The 20,582-nt window shown below is 41.6% G+C and overlaps 1 protein-coding gene across 11 annotated transcripts; it reads left to right on the top strand.

Moving 5' to 3' along the window:
- Positions 1-9: 9 nt before the first annotated feature.
- Positions 10-20,320, top strand: TLR6 (toll like receptor 6). 11 transcript variants are annotated; one of them, XM_045834510.1, is made up of 6 exons: positions 17-239; positions 4,894-5,058; positions 7,182-7,734; positions 17,144-17,226; positions 17,361-17,523; positions 18,767-20,320. In XM_045834510.1, exon 6 carries the CDS (start codon positions 18,816-18,818, stop codon positions 19,818-19,820), a length of 1,005 nt encoding a protein of 334 aa, XP_045690466.1. In that variant the 5' UTR covers positions 17-239; positions 4,894-5,058; positions 7,182-7,734; positions 17,144-17,226; positions 17,361-17,523; positions 18,767-18,815; the 3' UTR covers positions 19,821-20,320. The 11 variants fall into 11 exon arrangements, with proteins under 11 accessions (XP_045690460.1, XP_045690457.1, XP_045690461.1 ...); XM_045834504.1 differs by having other exon boundaries at positions 10-239; positions 7,503-7,734; positions 17,361-20,320; XM_045834501.1 differs by having other exon boundaries at positions 10-239; positions 17,361-20,320.
- The last annotated feature ends 262 nt before the right edge of the window (positions 20,321-20,582 follow it).

Raw genomic sequence — 20,582 nt, 5'->3', positions numbered from 1 at the left:
CCGCGTGCTCCTCGCTCCAGCCCCAGAGTGCAGCTGGGGCGCTTCGGCACCCCCTTCCCCCAGCCTGGGGGCGTCCCGGCTGCGCTTTTGACCCTCCCTGAAAAACTTTGCTTTTCTAGCTTTGGGGCTGTAGCGAGAGCCGGAGGGGCGTCCGCCCCACGCAGAACTGGTCCCGGGACTCGCCGGATCCCTTTTCTTCCTTTTTAAAAGTGCCCTGGAAAGTCCGCCGAGTTACGCTGGTAAGGGGGGGCCTGAGGTTCAGCAAGAGCTTGCGATCGGCTGATTGTGCCGTTAAACAGCTTTCTCCTACTCCGTTTGTGGGAGTGGGATCTGATTTTAAAACCGAGGGACCGAACAAACAAAAGCACTTTCTAGAAGGTCTATTCGGAAATGTGGGTCAAAATTAAAAAATGTTAGCTTTGGCCCAGGAATTCCACATCTGCGAATTGGTCCTAGGACTCAAATACGCAACTACGTTTATTGTAGTTGTTTATGCCAGGGAAAACCGGAAACAGCCTGTCCCACAATAAAGGGCTGGTGGAGTAAATTAATTTCCAATAGTCAGGTATACTGTCGCCATTACGAATTATGTCTGCAGGTCGAATTCATTAACGTGGAAGGAAGGCCATACTGGAATGTTAAGTCAAGGGCAGAGGAAGCTGAGAAGGGTGTGTACATAGTATAAGCCTGTTCTTATAAAATATACGTATATATTTTATAACTTTTAAAACAGTGATTCTGAGTTCTGTGATTGTGTTAGCAAATCGTGTTCCAGGTGTGACAGGTGTCTTTCGGTGTCCTATAGACAAAACATCCTTGCCCGTGGGACAGCTCAGACCTTTGCTGCACCTGCCCCTCTCTGCTGTGGCAACAGCCCAATCAGATCCTCCCGTTTATAGGGGCTGGTTTCCTTTTCTCCTTTGACCCAAAACAAAGGAATATTAATCAAGCAATTCTAGCAGCAAGTTTTGTTGTTGACTGTAAATTAAGCCTTTTTACTCGAATGTTGTTGTTTCCAAGCCCACTAGACTTTATTTCAAAACTTTTATTTTTCTGCAACTTAAAAGGTTTTTTATTCGTTTAAAAAAATCTAGAGTGAAAGAGGACTTCTGGTCAAGATGGAGGCATAGGCAAGTATGGCTCGCCTTTTTGTACAACCACATCAAAATTACAGCTAAAATATAGAACAACCCTCACTCAGCAACATCACAAATCAAGTTGAATTGAAGTCTCGCAGCTATGGAATTAAAGAGACCACATCCATCCAGACTAGTAAGAGGGTTGTAGATGCAGAACAGGCTGGTCCCTCACCCACATGTGGTGGATAAAATTTTGGGAGGAGTGTCTCAGGACTGAGGACCCCCAGCCTCCTACCGGGCCCCCCAGCCCAGGGTTCCAGTGCCAGGAAGATAAGTCCCCACAATTTCTGGTTGCAAAAACCAGTGGGGATTGAGTTGGTGGAAGAAACTTCTGGAGCCCCAAGCAGTTCCTCTTAAAGAACTCATACACGGGCTCACATACTCAGACTCTCTCCCCCCTTCTGGGCTCCAGCACCCGAGAAGCCGCCTGAAGGGCACCAGTGGCGTGCAGGGGGAGGCTGAGGTATCTGGCTTGAAGGTGAGTAGAAGCCATTGTCCGTTTTCTGGGCCTTGCCCCCACAGAGTCAGCAGTGCCATTTCTGAGATTCCATCAACCTGGCTAATGCCCTGGTTGCCCAGCCTGGAGATTCTCTGAGACTCCAACCCACTCAATTTGTAGGCCTTCCTAAGCTGCTTTTCCGAATGAATGGCTCTTGCTTCACAACTTCCTAACTCTTCTCAAACAAGCAGCAGGTGGCCTCAGTGAGCCCCTAGGCATGACACTAGTAGCCTAGATTCACAGCTTGGCTATGCCTGGAAATCTCCAAGCCCAGCAGAAGATGCTGCTATATCAGATTACTTTATAACTCAGGCAGGGTGGCCCTGGGAAAAACATAGGTGGGGACTGATCTTAGCCTGCACGACCTGGGAAACTCCAGGGCCAACACACCAGTGTACTGCTACAGACCACTTCAAAGCACCGTCACCCTGCCACTGCACACCTGATTCTCCACAGAGGGCAAAGGTTGGTGGTAAGTGATCACAACCAATCCTTGCAGCTGACTGGCCTGGATAACTCCCTCTTGTTGATCTGCCAATAGCAACCAAGGCTCAACTACAAGAGGAGGAAATACTCTGCCCACACAAAGGGCACACTTCGAGTACCCAGCTTGGGTGATAGAAAAGGCTGAACACTGGACTCTACAGGACACCTACTACATTAGGCCACTCTACCAAGACTCAGAGTCAAAGCAGCTTTACCTAATACATAGAAACAAACACAGGGAGGCTGCCAAAACAAGGAGACAAAGAAACATGGCCCAAATGAAAGGACAGATAAAAAAAAACTCCAGAGAAAGAGCTAAATGAAATGGAGATAAGCAATCTATCAGATGCAGAGTTGAAAACACTGGTTATAAGCATGCTCGAGGAACTTAGTGAGGACATTAACAGCATAAAAATGACCCAGTCAGAAATGAAGGATACAGTAATTGAAATAAACAATTTACAGGAAAACAACAGTAGAGTGGATGAAGCTGAGAATCAAATCAATTATTTGGAACATAAGGAAGCAAAAACAACTGCTCAGAACAAGAAGAAAAAAGAATTTTAAAAAAATGAGGATAGTGTAAGCAGCCTGTGGGACCACTTTAAACAATCCAACATTCACTTCATGGGGGTGCCAGAAGGAGAAGAGAAAGGGCAAGAAATTAGAAACCTATTTGAAAAAATAAAGAAAGAAAACTTCCCTAATTTGGTGAAGGACATAGACATGCAAGTCCAGGAGGCACAGAGAATCCCCAACAAGATGGATGCAAAGAGGCCCTCTCCAAGACACGTCATAATTAAAATGCCTAAGGTTAAAGATAAAGCAATGGGAGTGGGTGTGTGGGAGAATGGGTGAAGAGGTGAAGAAATTAAGAATGGTAGGTACAGAAGAGCCATGGGGATGTAAAGTACAGTATAGGAAATGGAGTAGCCAAAGAACTTGTACATATGACCCATAGACACGAACAAGGGTGGGGGGGTTGCCTGAGGGAGTGGAGGGTGTTGGCTGGAGGGGAGCAAAGAAGAAATATTAGGATAATTGTAATGGCATAATCAATACTATGTCATTTAAAAAAAATAAAATTGAGAATTGACTCTTGGACTTGGCAATGTGGAGGTCATTGGTAACCCTGGTGAGCGATTTCTCTGGAGTGGTGGAGAAGGAAACCCATTTGGAGAGGGCTGGAGAGAACGGGAGGAAAATAATTGGAGGCAGTGAGTGAAACACCACTTTTTCAAGGAGTTCTGGTATAAAAAGGAGCAAAGAGGAAGATGTTGTAGGTTCAAAGGAAAGAATTTATTTTTGGTTTTTACTTTTAGAACTTATTTTTAAATATGGGGGAAATTGTAGCATTAGGTGCCGACTGGAATCACACATTAGAGACAAATGATGATGCAGTAGAGAGGCTCACTGCGGGAGGGATTTCCTCCAGCAGGCGAGCACGAGTGGGGGTGCGGGCTCAGTGGGCAAGACCTGGCTCTCGACACAGGGAGTTTATTCAGGGGGTAGAGCAGGGAGGCTAGTAGAGTTTGGGGGGAGGATGTGACGAAGATCATCCACATCCTCGCATTCCCAGTTACTACTTACAAAGTGCAAGTTGGATTGCAAAAAAAGGCAGATAGGAAAGAAAATAAATTCATCTGGAACATGGTGTCGGAGGAAAGCTCTGCAGATACCCTGGACTTCCAGATGAACGAATGGGTCCTAGAGAAAATGAAGCATGAAACATCCCCGGAGGCTAAAATGACAGAAGTGAAGCTGTCCTATTTTGGGCACATCTCATTCCCCAGACGAGAATGCCAGGAAAAACGGGGCAGAAAGGAAAGAGGAAGACTGAAGAGGAGAGGGATGGATGCCATGAAAGAAGCCCCAGGCAGCAGTCTGCAGGAGCAGAGCAGGGCTGCTGAGGACGGGACACTGGGGACATCACTCAGTCGTAGTGTCGTTGTCGTAGTGAAATGGCATGTAACACACACGTGGAAATGCTCTTCTGGTTGCAGCTGTTTCTTTGTGAAAAGTAAAGCATCATCATCAGCTGGGAAGGTGAAGGGAAGGAGGTGCTGGAAGTGTAAGAGGAAGGGGTATGAGACAAGAGAGGGGGAGAGTCAACAGGCTGGGGAAGGGGAATGGAACAGGTAATACTGCTGCCCCCTCTGGAGGCTGGACCCAGTCACGAATGTTGAGGGAGGCAGTAACCATGGGTGTGTACTTTTCCAACTACATTCAGCCACTCAGGCTCGGTGTGGTCCAGTGGCGAGTTGGATTTAACCCAGGTCAAGGAGAGAAGAATCAAGGAGCTGTGGGTGAATGCAGAGGGACGATTGAAAGGGTGGATCATGATCTTTCAGTCCAGTGCAGTGGGTGAGGAATTGTTGGCACCAGAGGGAAAGGGGTGGTACCTGGAAAGTGGGATGCTGGCAAATGAGATTATGGAGAGGGAACAGCCGTTGGTAATCATACTACCTGGGTTATAATAGGGGAGTGCAGGGATGGGGTAGCTTGCAGGAAAAGATCATTAAGAGAGAGAATATTTAAGAACTAAGAACCCAGGGGAATGAAAGAATGTCTACATAGCTATTGAAATCACTAGAGTTATGTACGGCAGCGGTGGTGTTGGGCTTAGACGGTGAGCGGTACTGAAATATGAATGAGGGCGTGATGAGGCTCTGTGGCACCACCACCGCAGCCAGGAGGGGCAGGTTTCAAGGACTGCAGGGAGGAACAGTGATCTGGAAGTAGCAACTGAGATGCCTCTCTCTCCTCCAGGCTGTGAGGTATGAAGGATGCAGTTGAGAAAACAGAGACCAGTAGAGGGCGGTGTGTTCAGGACAGAGTTTCAGTCTTAGAGTGGTGGGATCCTCACTGTGTTGGAATGGAATCACCTGAAGAGCTTTTAAAATAATGCTGGTGCCTGGCGTCAACCCCCACCATGTAAGTCAGAATCTCTGAACATGTTTGACAGCTGTTTTCTCACATTCGTACCAACATTTTGATGTTGTTAGATGCTTTCATTTTTTTATCCATTTCAGTGGTGTCTCCTGGTTCTCTTAATTTGTATTTCTCATATTTAATGATGATGCTTTATCACACATTTGAGATATTTCTATTTCCTTTTCTGTTATCCATCTGTTTGTATTTTTGCTAATCCTCCCATTGGGCTTCTTAGTTATTCTTTTATTGATTTGTAGAAATTCTTTATATATTTTGTATATTAATCCTTTGTGGTTATATGTGTTACAAATATCTTTCCCAAACTTTAGCTGATTCTTTTTTTAAGATTTTATTTATTTATTTTTAGAGAGGGAAGGGAGGAAGAAAGAGAGAGAGACAGAGAGAGACATCAATGTGCAGTTGCTGGGGGTCATGGCCTGCAACCCAGGCATGTACCCTGACTGGGAATCGAACCTGCGACACTTTGGTTCGCAGCTGGTGCTCAATCCATTGAGCTATGCCAGCCAGGTAGCTGATTCTTTTTAATGCAGCAGATAATTTGGGTGTAATGTCAATATTTAATATCTAAGTTATCAATTTTATTTCTTGAGGTTTGTGTATTTTGATAATTTTTTATAAAATTTGTTTCAAAGCTACTGGTAGACACTAATAACAATTTTTTTCCTAGGGAAAGAGAAAGGCAGCTCTGCCTCTGTTCATATGGGGACAGTATACGCACTGGCCTTAGATGACGTTGTTTTCCTTACCCCACCACGATGCCACTTCATTTTGTAAAGAAAAAATGCATGAAATAGTAATGCATGTATATATTTTTAAAATTCAGACACAGCAAAAGAGCATATGCAATGGTAATAAAAATATGTCTCCCCTTGGCTCATGTGCTCCAAGGTAACAGCTAAGTATCCTCTCAGAAAAAAATTATGCATACATCAGCATATGTATGCAGACCCTTGTGTTAGTTTCTTGTGTCTGCCATGAGAAATTTCCACAAATTGCATGGTTTAAAACAACAGAAATTTATTCTCTTAATAGTTTTTGGAGACTAGAAGTTCAAAACCAAGGTGTTGGCAAGTCTACTAGGTTCTGGGGGTTGCAGGCATTTCTTGACTTGAGGCTGCAGAAGTCCAGTCTCTGCCTCTGTTTCCAGAATGGCCTGCTGCTCTCTCTCTGTCTTCCTCTGAGTGTGTCTTATAAGGACACCTGGTGTCTTACTGTAACTGGAAAAGACACCGGCGTTCGGGCTGCCTGTCACTACCAAATCCAATAAGCAATGACAGCGAGTGAATCTTTTATGGGCGCTTTATTCAGGTGGCTGGTGATTGGAGAAGATGGCAGGCTCATACCCTAACAAACCACCTTCCCTTCTCTTTCCTGGCCAGATCTTTTATAAGGGGGTGGGGGAGGACAAGCAAGGTGCGGTGAGGGCTTTGAAGTTTAGGTTAGCGAAGCTGCAGCATTCCTGTTCTTGGCAGTTAGCTGTTCCCAAGGGTGGGAGGTGGTCACACAAAAGGCCCGGATGCCTCCAACATGTCCCCTGGCAGTAATCTCTAGCCAATGCCCCAGGAGGTCAGCTGCTTTTCTCAGGAGCCAGGATGGGCCTTATCTGTAGTTTCTGAAACAAAAGCTTAACATACACATTACTTGCTAGACTTACAGCTTTTTACCTTAAGCTAAAATTTTCCAAGTCTTGAGTCCCCTATCATTACAGGCACTATAGTGTAATGCTGGAGCACATAGACGCAAGGGATAGATTGCATCTGGGTTCAAGTCCCAGCCCCACTGCTGACCAGCAGAGTAAGCTTGAACATTTTACTAACTACTCTCCCCTGTCTCCCCTGAGTGGGAATACTGATGGTACTTGTCTCAGAGCACCTTTATGAGTTCATACTTGTGAAGTGCTTGGAACAATGCCTTGCAAGATGACCTATGCAGATGTCTTACGGACCAGATTTTACACAAATGCAATCCCACTCTCTACACTGTTCTATACCTTACTTTTCTTCATATCGTATCCTGAAGTCTTTCCACCTCAGAGCATAACAAGATAAGGCTTGCACAGAATCCCAAAGCTCCTTGCTGTAATGACTCCTCTTCTGTGTCAGTCCCTATTGCAGCCACGCTGTATTCATCATCTTTCCTACCAATCACAAGATTCCTATTTGGTGGATGAATAAAAGGAGTCTCTGTGAGGTTAAGCAACTTTCCCAGCCAGGGCCACACAGCAGGTACCCGGCATTGTGAACGTGGCCAGCTGGTATGGCCTGTGTGTTGGCCATGCCCTCTTCCACGTTACCTGACTTTTGTCATCTTCGCAAAGACATTTCTTGGAATTATAACAGCTGCAACAAGAACAGTCTCCTTGTTCCTCTAAACCGGCACTATTACGCAATGCCCTAAAGACAATGCAATGCCGTTTGTTAAAGGCACTGTGCAACGTGACCACCTCTACAATGATACGAGCATGCACGCGCACATGCGTGTTCTTAAAGACTTCAGTCCAGTGTGGCTTGAAATTTCCTCAAAACCACAGCTGGCCCGGATCCCCTCCGCCTGTTTCCACGGATACCCACTGTTCTCCTGCTGTCTCCTTTTGCTGGTCCCGCAGAGACCCATCCACTTGCTGACCAGGCCCGAGAAGACTTGCTGTTATGTTTGGTGAGTAAGGATGAATAGTAACAAGCTGGTCTTCCTTTCCCTCCGAAGGCAGAAGTGATCCTTCCCAGACGTCCATCTTTGTCAACTGTCAAACTGTAGGGTCTTAACTTGTTTGTTTTTTTTTTTTGTAAGATGAGGTAAATGTCAGACAGTGGGATTAATTACGGAATGATTATTTCACTCATATGTTCGGCTCTTTACAGAACCTCAATTAAGTGGAAAGTGTCAGGAGTAGGGACTCTTGGCTGCCTGAAGTCTCTGGTTAACCAGACGCCCTCTTTTTGTATCAACCCTTGTTTACATGGAGAAACAGAGTGAAGGAATAAAATGGAGTCACTATAGTCAAGCTGCTAAATTACCTAAACCAAGTAGGTTTGGGCATGAGGAAAGGAGTCTATTCTTGTTTTAATTAGCCTGAGAACTCGGGCCTTTTCTTTCTTCTTGGGAACACTTCTGGGTTTTCGTCCTTCCTGTGGCTCTAGTTTCTAAATTCTAAGATCCTTGAATAAACCTGTATCATTTACTTCTAGCCAGAGCCTCCAGACTCCTTTTGAGTCCATTTGACAATAGCATTCTAAAATTGTTCTAAATTCCCTTTAGAAAACTGATTTTTTTAATTAGTCCTGTAGGATCTCAGTCTTATTTATGATTCTAGAATCTAGAATTAAAGCCTCTAGTAACACTAAGTGTTGGTCAAAATGTGGGGAAACAGGATGCATTCCCCCCAGGTGCGGCTCTGTACGAGTGCACCCATCAACTACTAAACTTTCCTTGAAAGGTGACTTTAAAAAAATCTTGGACCTGAGCTTATTTTATTTTAACGTACTTCATCCAGCTAAGATAGTGCTCCAGAATTGCTCAATAGTGTAGTTGCAATAACTTCGGAAGTGTTAAGTATGGTGATGATAGAAAACAGGCAAAGTTCAGTAAGTTTCCACTCTGGTGACAATTTCACATACAGGCTGCAAACTCTTACCGATAAATCTTACTTTAGAAACAGCTTTCTTCACACTGAAATTGTCGCAAACTGCTCGCTCATATGATTTAAAAATCAGATTACTGTTTTAGCCTGTAACCCATAGAAACCTGCTTACTCACAGCTTTGAACTGTATGTAACCTTTGAAAGGGAAATTCACCAATAGGAGTAATTCCAGGAAGGTCCAACAGATGGCCCCAACCCGTCTCTATGGTATTGCTTTAAAGGGCTTTCACTTCGTCAGGCACTTATTTTTCTGCACTTATGAGTTATTTTCTCTTCTCCTGAGAAAGAAATCTTGGTAAGTAAGCAGGCTTTTGTGGCTTTTTCAAATTATGACATAATTACTTCAAACAAGGAAGAAAATGCTAGCGATTGTACAGGAAATATGTAATGTTTTTTGACATTTTTGCAAGATGATTGATTTGAAGTGTTTTTATTTTAATGTTGCACATGTCCCTTTAAATATGTAACAAAGATAAAGATATGACTATCATGAAAAGCGCTTGTAGTTATAGTTAAGGGAAAAACTAACCGAAGAAACATTTATTTCTTCTGCTTTCGTCTACTACCTTTTGTCTTTTCACCTTTCTCTAGTTCCTTTTTTTTTTCAGTAACAAAGTAGTTTATGCCACCGATATGGTACCTATCACATATGATGCATCTTTATCGCAGATGGGAATATTTTGTCTCCCCTGTCATGTGTTTCTATAATTGCTTATTTGTATCTGTCACTAATTTATAAGAATTTGGAGAGCAGGGATTATGCCGGTGTTATTCATATTTATATCCCCAGTGCCTAATGCCCAGCAAAGTCCTGGCTCGTCGTACACTCTGAACAAACAGTTGTGTGAAGGAAATGGCCGGGACTGACCTCGGACTGGCCTTTCTCTGGGTCTCTCGCCTGGACTTTGACAAGCACAACAGTGTTTCTCTTGCACACTTGGTGACTTGATTATGGTGTCTCACTTACCTCCACGTTTTTCTCATCTTCCCTTATAATTTTAATTTTCATAGATCCTCTCCACTGTGGCTTATTTTTTGTCTTGAAAGAGAGTTTCTTCCATCTGTCTTTTTTTCTCCCTCTTTTTGTTTGATGCATTAAAGAAAAAGAAGAAACATCTTTTTCCTTTTTATCTCTTTTTACTTACTTTTTAAAAAGTTGTGAACTCTCCAATCATCCACTCTTATCTCCCTTTTTTCTCTCCTTTATTTTTCTTAACTATAAAAGCTCCTGGCTGGTTTGTTAAGTGTACACACTGGGAACTGCTTGAGGGCATAAATGCTCCTGAAGGAATCAGCTCTAAGGGCAGCTGATCAACTCTGCCCCATGGTGGCTGAATTACAGTTCCCTGAGCACAGCCGCCACAGAGGAACTTCTAGGTAGGTTCTCATTCATAAATGCCAATTATCTACAACATGTGGAAGGAGTTCTCTCTCTATACAAGTAAGTAATACAAGCATGTCTCTTTAAATATAAAATATTTTTACATTAGCTGTATTTTAAGACAAACCTTTTTTTGATGTATAAAAGATGTTCAAAATTAGAAATTTTGGAAATATACAAAAGCATAAGAAAGGAAATTGACTTTATGATTCAGAGATCCAGAGATATCCACTGCCTGCATTTGATACCTTTCTTCCTATTCTTTCTGTTCCTAGGCTTTGTGTATATGTGAGGTTTTAATCATATTTAACAAAAATAGAGTCCTACCGCATGTACAATGTTGTATTTTTTTATTCATGTAACATTGTATCGTAGATCTTATTTTTCCCCAAAGTGCAGTATTGGAGACTATATGCTATTCCATATTATGAGTGTGCCATAATTGATTAAACCATTTTCTACACTAGACATTATCATTTTTTTCAACTTTTCATTATGTTACGAGCATTGTCATAGTAATATTTTTAAGCATATCTTTGTTAATTCCTTTAGAAGACTATTCTGAGAACTGGGATTGCTAAAATAAGGGTAAGCAAATGTTTGAAGAATTTATGTAACTGACCAAATTGCCCTTCAGAAAGGTTGTCTAATTTTTCATTTCTGCCAGCAAGTAGTAAATGACAGTCATTACTTCTGCCTCCCTCTTCCACTTGTCAGGACTCGGGTGATTATATTAGGATATCCTTCCCATTTTCAGGTCAGCTGATTAGCAACCTTAACTGTAGCTGGAATGTTCATTCCCTTTTTCCATGTAACAGCATGTTCATAAGTTCTGGAATTAGGGGGTGGACATCTTTGTGAAGCTAGTATTCTGTCTGTTGTAGTCCAATATGTGTGTGAACTTCAGAGACTTCTCCTTGATTTATTTCCCTGAGAACTTCCCTTCTTGCTTTTACGTGTGTGCCTGTGTGTGTTTTCATCTCAGGGGGGTTAGGTCAGAGGAGGAGGCTGGTGCAGGTTCGCACCATCCTGTTGGCTCTCATAATTCCTATTAAAAATGTGATTTTCTTGACCCAGAAAATATTTATAACATTTAAAAAAGTAGTTGGAAAAGTTTGTTTTGTAGCAAGAAATGTGACTTTAAAAGTATTTGCTTTAGAGTATTTATTAACAAATTTATTTAACCTAAGGAACAGTTAATTTTATTAAATACTCCACAAACACGGGGAATTTAAATATACAACAGTCTCTTTTAGGAGGTACAAAGTTTATAAGTCTTTGTTTAACTTTTATTAATTATTTTATTCACATCCTCCATTACGTTTACTTTTTGCTAATTAATCTAACTATAACCCCAGAGAAATACACTAAATAATTTCACAATCAATGTCTCCTTGTGTTTTTAGCATTTATACTTTGTAAATTCTGATGCAATATTATTCAGTGCATAAGTGTTCTTATCAGTTATATTTTCATCATGAGTGATTTATTTTTAGTAGTATAAAGCAGCAGCTTCTCTTATCCTGTTGCCCAGATTCTCTGATACTTTGATGTAATGGAGTCTTGAGTGTACAAACTGTAATCCCTGATGAATAAAGCTGCAAGTGTTCTTATCTCCTCTCCCCTTCACAAGTACTGTGTGTGGTTTACGCATCTCAGAATACAGTGTGCCCATTCGAGTTCCTCCCTACCTCTCGCCCAGTTCTTTTTCTTCTGTCTTTATTGAGCTATGATAGACATATAACATTCTGTAAGTTTAAGGTCTACAATGTGATCATTTGATAACATATATATTGCAAAATGATTACCACACTAAGGTTAGTTAACACATCAATCACCTCACATAATTACCTTTTCTTGTGGTGAGAATATTTAAGGTTTCCTCTTCTAGCAACATTTAAGTATGTGGTATAATGCTGTTAACTCTTGTCCCTGGGCTGCACCTGAGATCCCCAGAATGCATTTGTCCTGCAGCTAGAAGTTTGTACCCTTTGACCACCATCTCCCCATTTCCTCACCTCCCAGCTCCTGGCAACTACCTTTTTTTGGCTTTTTTAGATTCCACGTATAAGTGAGATCCTACAGTATTTGTCTTTCTCTGACATATTTCACTTAGTGTAATGCCATCAAGGTGTCAGGGCAGTACACACACACACTCGAGATTTGTCTGGGAAAAGTACAGCCATTGTTAATATAACAAGAGTGGTTTGTAACCTGGCAGCCAAGGAGAGTGGACTGGAAAGCACTTGTGTGAACAATGTACTAGTCACTCCACTGTACTAGTCAGTGGGGGTGGTAGACGCTGTTGAGTGAGCATGTGTGCTGTGTGGCTATTGCATTCAAAATGACTGAGCAAGTAGAGCAACAAATCTGCATCCAGTTTTGCGTTAAGCTTGAACATTCCTCTACGGAAACTATTTGGATGATTTGTAAGGCTTTCGGGGGCAATGCAATCAGTGCAGGGCAAATAAAAGTGTGGCACAAATGCTTCAAGGATGGCTGAGAGTTTGTTGAAGCATATTCTGGAAGGTCTGCAACAAGCAGAACACCTGAGAATGTTGAATGTGTACAGGCTGCAACCAACAAAGACCAGCCACTGACAGTGTGAGAGCTAGAAGCTGATGTGGGGATTCCAAAACCACTGTGTCCCAGATTTTGATGCTGGACTATGGCATGAAATACCTCGTGGCAAAATTTGCTCAGCAGCTTCTGCTACCAGAGCAGAAGAAATATTGTGCTACAGTTGCTAATGACTTGACATATACATAGAGGGTCCAGCAGAAGTAAGGCCTGCCTGAGTGTGGTTGGTAGGGTAATAATATGGGTGTAATAATTTATAGCTTTAATTTGAACATCTCGCCTAAAATGTCATATGATGTGCTTGAGTGTGATATTGTTATATTATAGAAGTACACGCTTATGATTTTGAAAGAAAAGATTTTGTAATAAAAAAGGAGCATTATTTCTGCTGGACCCTGTATATATATATACGTATCATTTTATTTACCCATTCATCCGTTGATGGACACTTAGGTTGTTTCCATGTCTCATTGTGAGTAATGTGTCAACAAACATGGGGGTACCCCATCTTTGAGATAGTGATTTTATTTCCTTTAGATATATACCTGGAAATGGAATCGCTGGATCACATGGTAGTTCCATTTTTATTATTTCTGAGGAAACTCTTTATTATTTTCCATAGTGGCTGCACCAATGTACATTCCCCAAGAGTGCTCAAGGGGTCCCTTCTCTCCACATCCTTGCCGACACTTGTTGTCTCTTGTCTTTTTTTTAAATCCTCACTGATGAACATTTTTTCATTGCTTAGTGAGAGAGGGAGAGAGAGAGAGAGAGAGAGAGAGAGAGAGAGAGAGAGAGAGAGAGAGAGAGAGAGAGAGAGATGAGGAGAGAAACATCGACTGGCTGACCCCCCTATACGTCCCAACTGGGGACCAGTCAGGGATGGAATCCATAAACTAGGTATGTGCCCTGACTAGGAATGGAACCAGCAACCTTTCATTTTATGGGACGATGCTCCAACCAAGTGAGACACACCGGCCAGGGCTCTCTTGTCTTTTTAATAATGGCCTTTCCAACAGGTGTGAGGTGACATGTCATTGTGATTTTGATTTGCATTTCCCCAATGATTAGTGATATTGAGCATATTTTCATGCACCTATTGGCAATTTGTACACTTTCTTTGGAAAAATGTCTGGTTAGGTCTTCTGCCAATTTGTAATTGAATTATTTGGTTGTGTTTTTACATTTTTGCTATAGGGTTATATGAGTTCCTTATATATTTTGGATATTAACCCCTTATCAGATAACATGGTTCATATGTGTTTTCTCCCAATGTGTACATTGACTTTTCATTTTGTTGATTGTTCCTTTTGCTTTGCAGAAGCCTTTTATTTTGATATAACCCTACTTTTTCATTTTCATTTTTGTTGCTTCTATTTTTGGTGTTAGATCCAGAAAATCATTACCAAGACCAGTGTCAGGTTTTCTTCTAGGAGAAGCTGATATTGTGTTTACTTCTAGGAGTTTTGTGGTTTTAGGTCTTATGGTTAAGTTTTTATCCATTTGGAGTAAATTTTTTGTGAGTGGGATAAGGCAGGGGTCAAACTTTCCTTTTGCACATGCATATACAGTTTTCCTGACACCGATTACTGAAGAGACTATCCTTTCCCTATTGAGTATTTTTGACTCCCTTGTTAAATATTAGCTGACAGTTTATGCATGGGTTTTTTTCTGAGCTCTCAATTCTGTTCCATTGGTCCATGTGTGTCTTTTTTTTTATGTGAACACCACACTGTTTTGATTACCACAGCTTTGTGATATAGTTTGAAATCAGGAAGTGTGATGCCTCCAGCTTTGTTCTGTCTCAGAATTATTTGGTTATTTGGTGTCTTTCACTAAAGACACCAAATAGGTTCCATAGGAATTTTAGAATTTTTTCTATTTCTGAGAAAAATATCATTGGAATTTTTATAATGATTGCATTGAATCTACAGATGGCTTTGGGTAGTATGGACATTTTTAACAATATTTTTTCTTCTGACCCATGAACGCAGGATATCTTTCCCTTTATTTGTGTTTTCAATTTATTTCTTCAAAGTCTTCTGTGTTCAGTGTATAGGTCTTTCATCTTCTTTGTTGAATTTATTCCTATTTTATTCTGTATTTATTCTGTATTCTATTTATCCTGTATTTTATTCTTTTTGATGCAATTGTAAATAAGATTGTTTTGTTTATTTCTTTTCCAAGTAGTTTGTTGTTAGTGTATAGAGAAACAACTGATTTTGTTTGGCTTTGTATCCTGCAGCTTTACTGAATTTGTATATTAGCTCTAAAAGTTTTTTTGGTGGACTCTTTAGGAATCTCTACATGTACGATCATACCATCTGAAAACAGAGGTACTTTTTACTTCTTCTTTCCCAGTTTGGATCCTTTTTTTTATTGTCTAATTGTCTCTGGCTAGGACTTCCCATATAGTGTGTTGAATGGAAGTGGTAAGAGTACTTCTTGCTCAGCTGCTACCTCAGGGTCTGTCATTGTGTGATGAGGATCTGGAGGATGGTGGCGTAGAAGGAAAACTCAGTGTTGTGACCCACCCATATCGGTACCATTGGGAGGACAGAAAAACTACTTAATTACCTGGTGGTTGTTCACCCTTGGTTTGAATCAGAGACAAACACAGAGTGAGTTAAAATGTATTCATACCTCTTGCCGGGGAGTCTATTTTCCTGAGACAAAGCTTGAGTACACTGGACTTCCCTTAACACAGCTCAGTTTCTTTTTCACGAGTGTAAATGCTTTTGAATCCTGCCATTAATTTTCCATCTTTCTATGGTTTAGGTGGCAAGGTGTTGTTTCAAGTGTTTCTGTGTTTTCATGGTTATTTTGGTGAACAACTGGAAGAGGCTGTATGGGAGGAGGGGGTGAGGGACTTTTAACCATATGACATTTTAAATTTTTTTATATTTAAAACTTTTTCACATGCCGTTTTTTAAAAATTGAAGTATAATTGGCTTTAAAAAATATGCCATTTTGTGGGCAGAGGACCTGAATAGGCATTTCCTCAGAGGACGTACAGATGGCCTAGAGACATAGGAAAAGATGCTCAATGTCACCAATCATCATAGAGAGGCAAATTAAAACCATAATGAGATGTTACCTCACACCTGTCAGAATGGTTGTCGTCAAGAAATCAACAAACAACAAGTGTTGGTGAGGATGTGGAGAAAAGGAAACCCTAGTGCACTGGTGGTAGGAACACAGACTGGTGCAGCCGCTGTGGAAAATGGTATGAAGGAAAATGGTATGCAGTTTCCTCAAAAAATTAAAAATAGAATGCCTTATGACCCAGCAATTCCACCTCTGGGTATATATCTGAAGAAACCCAGAACACTAATTTGAAAGACTATATTCACCCCATGTTTATTGCAGTGCAATAATAGCCAAGATATGGAAGTAGCCCAAGTGCCCATCAATAGACAAGTGGATCAAAAAGCTGTGATACCCACACACGCAATGGAATATTATGTGGCCGTAAAAAGAATGAAGTCTTACCATTTGCAACAGCATGGATGGACCTAGAAGGTAATTATATACTAAGTGAAATAAGTCATTCAGGGAAAGACAAATACCATATTATCTCACTTACATGTGGAACCTGAAGAACAAAGTAAACGAACAAACAAAACAGAAACAGACTCATAGAAAGAGAGAACAGACTGATGGATGCCAGAGGGGAGAGAGTTTGGGGAATTGGGTGAAAAGGTGAAGGGATTAAGAAAAAGGATTTTGGTTAAAAAAAAGGAACGCAGGGGCCTGGTCCACTTGCAGTCGTAGCTCTGCCACATTACACACTACGTGAGGTCAGGGCTGTGGTCTGCCACCAATGTCCAGAACAGTGCCAAGCACGTAGTAGGCACTCAATACATATCTGTTTTATGTTTGTACATATTTAAATAATTTTATCATAAAAATAATTTTAAAGAAAAAATATGCCATTTTGTAATGAAATGTTACAACCCAGAAGAGTGCTTACTCTTCCAAAGAATGGTGAATTGAACTTGTACTCATCTCTTAACTGCTTTTCTATTCCAATACACCCTCAGGTGATGAACAGCAGATCCTTTTGTTAATAAAACTGAACGACAGCTAGTCAAAGTCTACTCCCAGTTATTCTTGCTACACAAAGTTGTACTTGTGTTGTTACCTGCTCTTGTTCCCTGGGGGCTCCTAGATGGTTTTCTAAAATCTTGAATGCGGTCCAGTGACTCTCAGATTTCCAACCCGTTGTTCTGGTCACAAATATGGGGTCCGTGGGCTTGTGTACCTGCCTCCACCCCTCAGCCAGGTCATCTTCTCATTCACCAGTTGTCACGAACATCAGTATCTAGGCCATGTTGTAGTACAGTGAGAGGTCCTGGCTGTGGGATACCGTTCTCTCCCCCACACACCAGCTTTTAGCCTGACCTGCCTTCTGCCTTCCTCAATGTGCTCATTAACATTTATCCGTCTTTTCATGTTCTATCAGTGTGTCAACTGTGGGAACTTGACGTTTAGCAGATGATCAAGTGCTGAATCCTGTCTCTCTGAACGTGTTGCTTCTGGTCTAATGTGAGTTGGAAAAACACATACCCATCTTATGGGAATCATGAATAAAGAAATAATTGAGGTTTTGTGTTTGGTAAGTAGAGAGTTGAGAACAATCACCCAATCTTTATACGTCGTACTGTACATTTCTTTTCTAGAATGTGGGTGCTTACCAAGATGCTCTGAAGAACAGCAACAACCTTTTGGAACATAGCCGCTTCCACATCATGATGGAAGACAGAAAAACCACTGTCGGAAGCTTTCATTTTGTTTACATCGTAATCTTAATAGCTGGAACCACAGTCCAGTTCTCTGATGAAAGTGAGTTCTCAGTAAACAAGTCAAACCAAGGCCTTACTCGTGTTCCGAAAGGCCTGCCACCCAAAACCGAGGTCTTAGATATGTCCCAGAACTATATATCTGAGCTTCACCTTGCTGACATCAGCTTTCTCTCACAGCTGAAAGTTCTGAGGCTTTCCCATAATAGACTCCAGTGCCTTGATATTAGCATTTTCAAGTTCAACCAGGATTTGGAATATTTGGATTTATCGCACAATCAGTTGCAGAAGGTCTCCTGCCATTTTATCAGTAGTCTCAAGCATTTAGACCTCTCATTCAATGACTTTGATGCCCTGCCCATCTGTAAGGAATTTGGTAACTTGACTCAACTGAATTTCTTGGGATTAAGTGCTAAGAAGTTAGAACCATTGGACCTGCTACCAGTTGCTCACTTGCATCTAAGTGGCATCCTCCTGGATTTGGAAGGCTATTATGTGAAAGAACATGAGACAGAGAGTCTTCAAATTCTGAACACAAAAACACTTCACCTAGTTTTTCACCCAAATAATATCTTCTCTGTCCAAGCAAACATATCAGTTAACAGTTTGAGATGCCTACAACTGAGTAATATTAAGTTGAATGATAGGAACTGTCAAGTTTTTATTAAATTTTTATCACAACTAACAAGAGGTCCGAATTTACTGAATTTTACACTCAACCATGTGGAAACTACTTGGCAATGCTTAGTCATAGTGTTTCAGTTCCTTTGGCCTAGGCCTGTAGAATACCTCAATATTTACAATCTCACGATTGTTGAAAGCATTGATGAGGAAGATTTTACTTATCCTGAAACATCTTTGAAAGCACTGACAATCGAACATGTTACAAACAGAGTTTTTATTTTTTCGCAGACGGCATTATACATGGTGTTTTCCAAGATGAACATCATGATGTTAACCATATCAGATACAAATTTTATACACATGCTTTGCCCTCAAACCACAAGCACATTTAAGGTCTTGAACTTTACCCGGAATGTTTTCACAGATAGTGTTTTTCAAAAGTGCTCCACTTTAGTTAGATTGGAGACCCTGATCTTACAAAAGAATGAATTAAAAGACCTTTTCAAGGTGGGTCTCATGACTAAGGATATGCCATCTTTGGAAATACTGGACGTGAGCTGGAATTATTTGGAATATGATAGACGTGACCAAAATTGCACTTGGGTTGGGAGTATAGTGGTGTTAAATTTGTCCTCAAATGTACTTACTGATTCTGTGTTCAGTTGTTTGCCCTCCAGGGTCAGGGTTCTTGACCTTCACAATAACAGAATAATGAGGATCCCTGAAGATGTCATCAGTCTGGAAGATTTGCAAGAACTCAACGTTGCTTTCAACTCCTTAGCCCACCTGCCTGGATGTGGTACCTTTGGCAGCCTCTCTGTACTGATCATTGACTATAATTCAATTTCCAACCCATCAGCTCATTTCTTCCAGAGCTGCCAGAAGATTAGGTCCATAAACGCAGGGCACAATCCATTCCATTGTACATGTGAGCTCAGAGAGTTTATCCAAAGTATAGGCCAAGTGTCAAGTGGAGTGGTAGAGGGTTGGCCTGACTCTTACCAGTGTGACTACCCAGAAAGCTACAAGGGGACCCTACTGAAGGATTTTCACTTGTCTCCATTAACCTGCAACACAGCTCTGTTGATTGTTACCATTGGGGTCACTGGACTGGCGCTGGCTGTTACTCTGACTGTCCTCTGTATCTATCTGGATCTGCCCTGGTATCTCAGGATGGTGTGTCAGTGGACCCAGACCCGGCGCAGGGCTAGGAACATACCCTTAGACAAACTCCAGAGAACCCTGCAGTTCCATGCTTTTATTTCCTACAGCGAACATGACTCTGCCTGGGTGAAGGGTGAACTGGTACCTTGCCTAGAAAAAGAAGGTATACAGATTTGTCTCCATGAGAGGAACTTTGTTCCTGGCAAGAGCATTGTGGAAAATATCATAAACTGCATTGAGAAAAGTTACAAGTCCATCTTTGTTTTGTCTCCGAACTTTGTTCAGAGCGAGTGGTGCCATTATGAACTCTACTTTGCCCACCACAATCTCTTTCATGAAGGATCGGACAACTTAATCCTGATCTTGCTGGAACCCATTCCACAGAACAACATTCCTAGCAAGTATCACAAGCTGAAGTCTCTCATGACACAGCGGACTTATTTGGAATGGCCCAAGGAGAAGAGCAAACATGGACTTTTTTGGGCTAACATTAGAGCTGCGTTTAATGTGAAATTAATACTGAACACTGAAAACAATGATGTGGAAATGTAAAAAAAAAGTCAGGAAATCCAACTTAAGAAGCTCTCATACACGTGCATTCCAGTGAATATCATGGTGTTAAGCTGTTGCCTAAATGGTGCCCACATTCTCTGTACGTGCTCAGGAAAGACGGAGCGTGAGCCATGCTGCGTTGAGCTGGGGAAGCAGGCTGGGGCTGAGGTGGTGCCCCAACTTGCCAGTTCCAGACAGCTCAGTCTGTTCTGGTCAAACCATTCTGTTTCAAATCGAAATAGTCCCGTGTGGGTTAAAGGGTCAGTCATTCAGAGACCTTTCCTCTCTCCTCCCCTTTCCCAAATGGGTTCTGCATGAGCAGGCGTTGATGGGGCGTCATGGCAGGGAGGAAAGAGTCGACCTCACAACTGTACGCAGTGCCCCTTCGAGTGCCCTGTGCCTCCTCCTTGGCTCTGGGTGAGCTTTGTCATCCTGCTCAACTTTGGGGCTTGGGGGAAAGTTAGACCAGATGTGGAAAATAAAGATAGCTTTTTTCTTCATGTCTGAATAATCGTTAAATTTTTGACCTAGCTACACAAACATGCAGTAGTTTGTGTATATGAGAGGAAATACAGCTTTAGTCATAGACTGTTGAGGCCAAAGACATGGGCTTACCTGCTTGCCGAAATCCTCTGCCACCCCCACAAAGAAACAAAAAGTACCTCAGAGCCACATTTATTTGTAACTGGTTATTGTGTAGGGCATGTTGGTGCATTCGAATTTTGGAGAATGCCTCAAAGCTAACAAAAAGCACATTTTAGA

Source organism: Phyllostomus hastatus, unplaced genomic scaffold (genome assembly GCF_019186645.2).
Source record: "Phyllostomus hastatus isolate PE091 unplaced genomic scaffold, TTU_PhHast_1.1 phas_contig_196, whole genome shotgun sequence".
Classification (NCBI taxonomy): Eukaryota; Metazoa; Chordata; class Mammalia; order Chiroptera; family Phyllostomidae; genus Phyllostomus; species Phyllostomus hastatus.
The sequence above is the reverse complement of the archived record's forward strand: the minus strand, read 5'-3'. Positions and strand labels throughout refer to the sequence as shown.

Coding starts and splice junctions, on each gene's coding strand:
- TLR6 (XM_045834504.1), top strand. CDS start 17,430: ATGATGGAAGACAGAAAAACCACTGTCGGAAGCTTTCATTTTGTTTAC.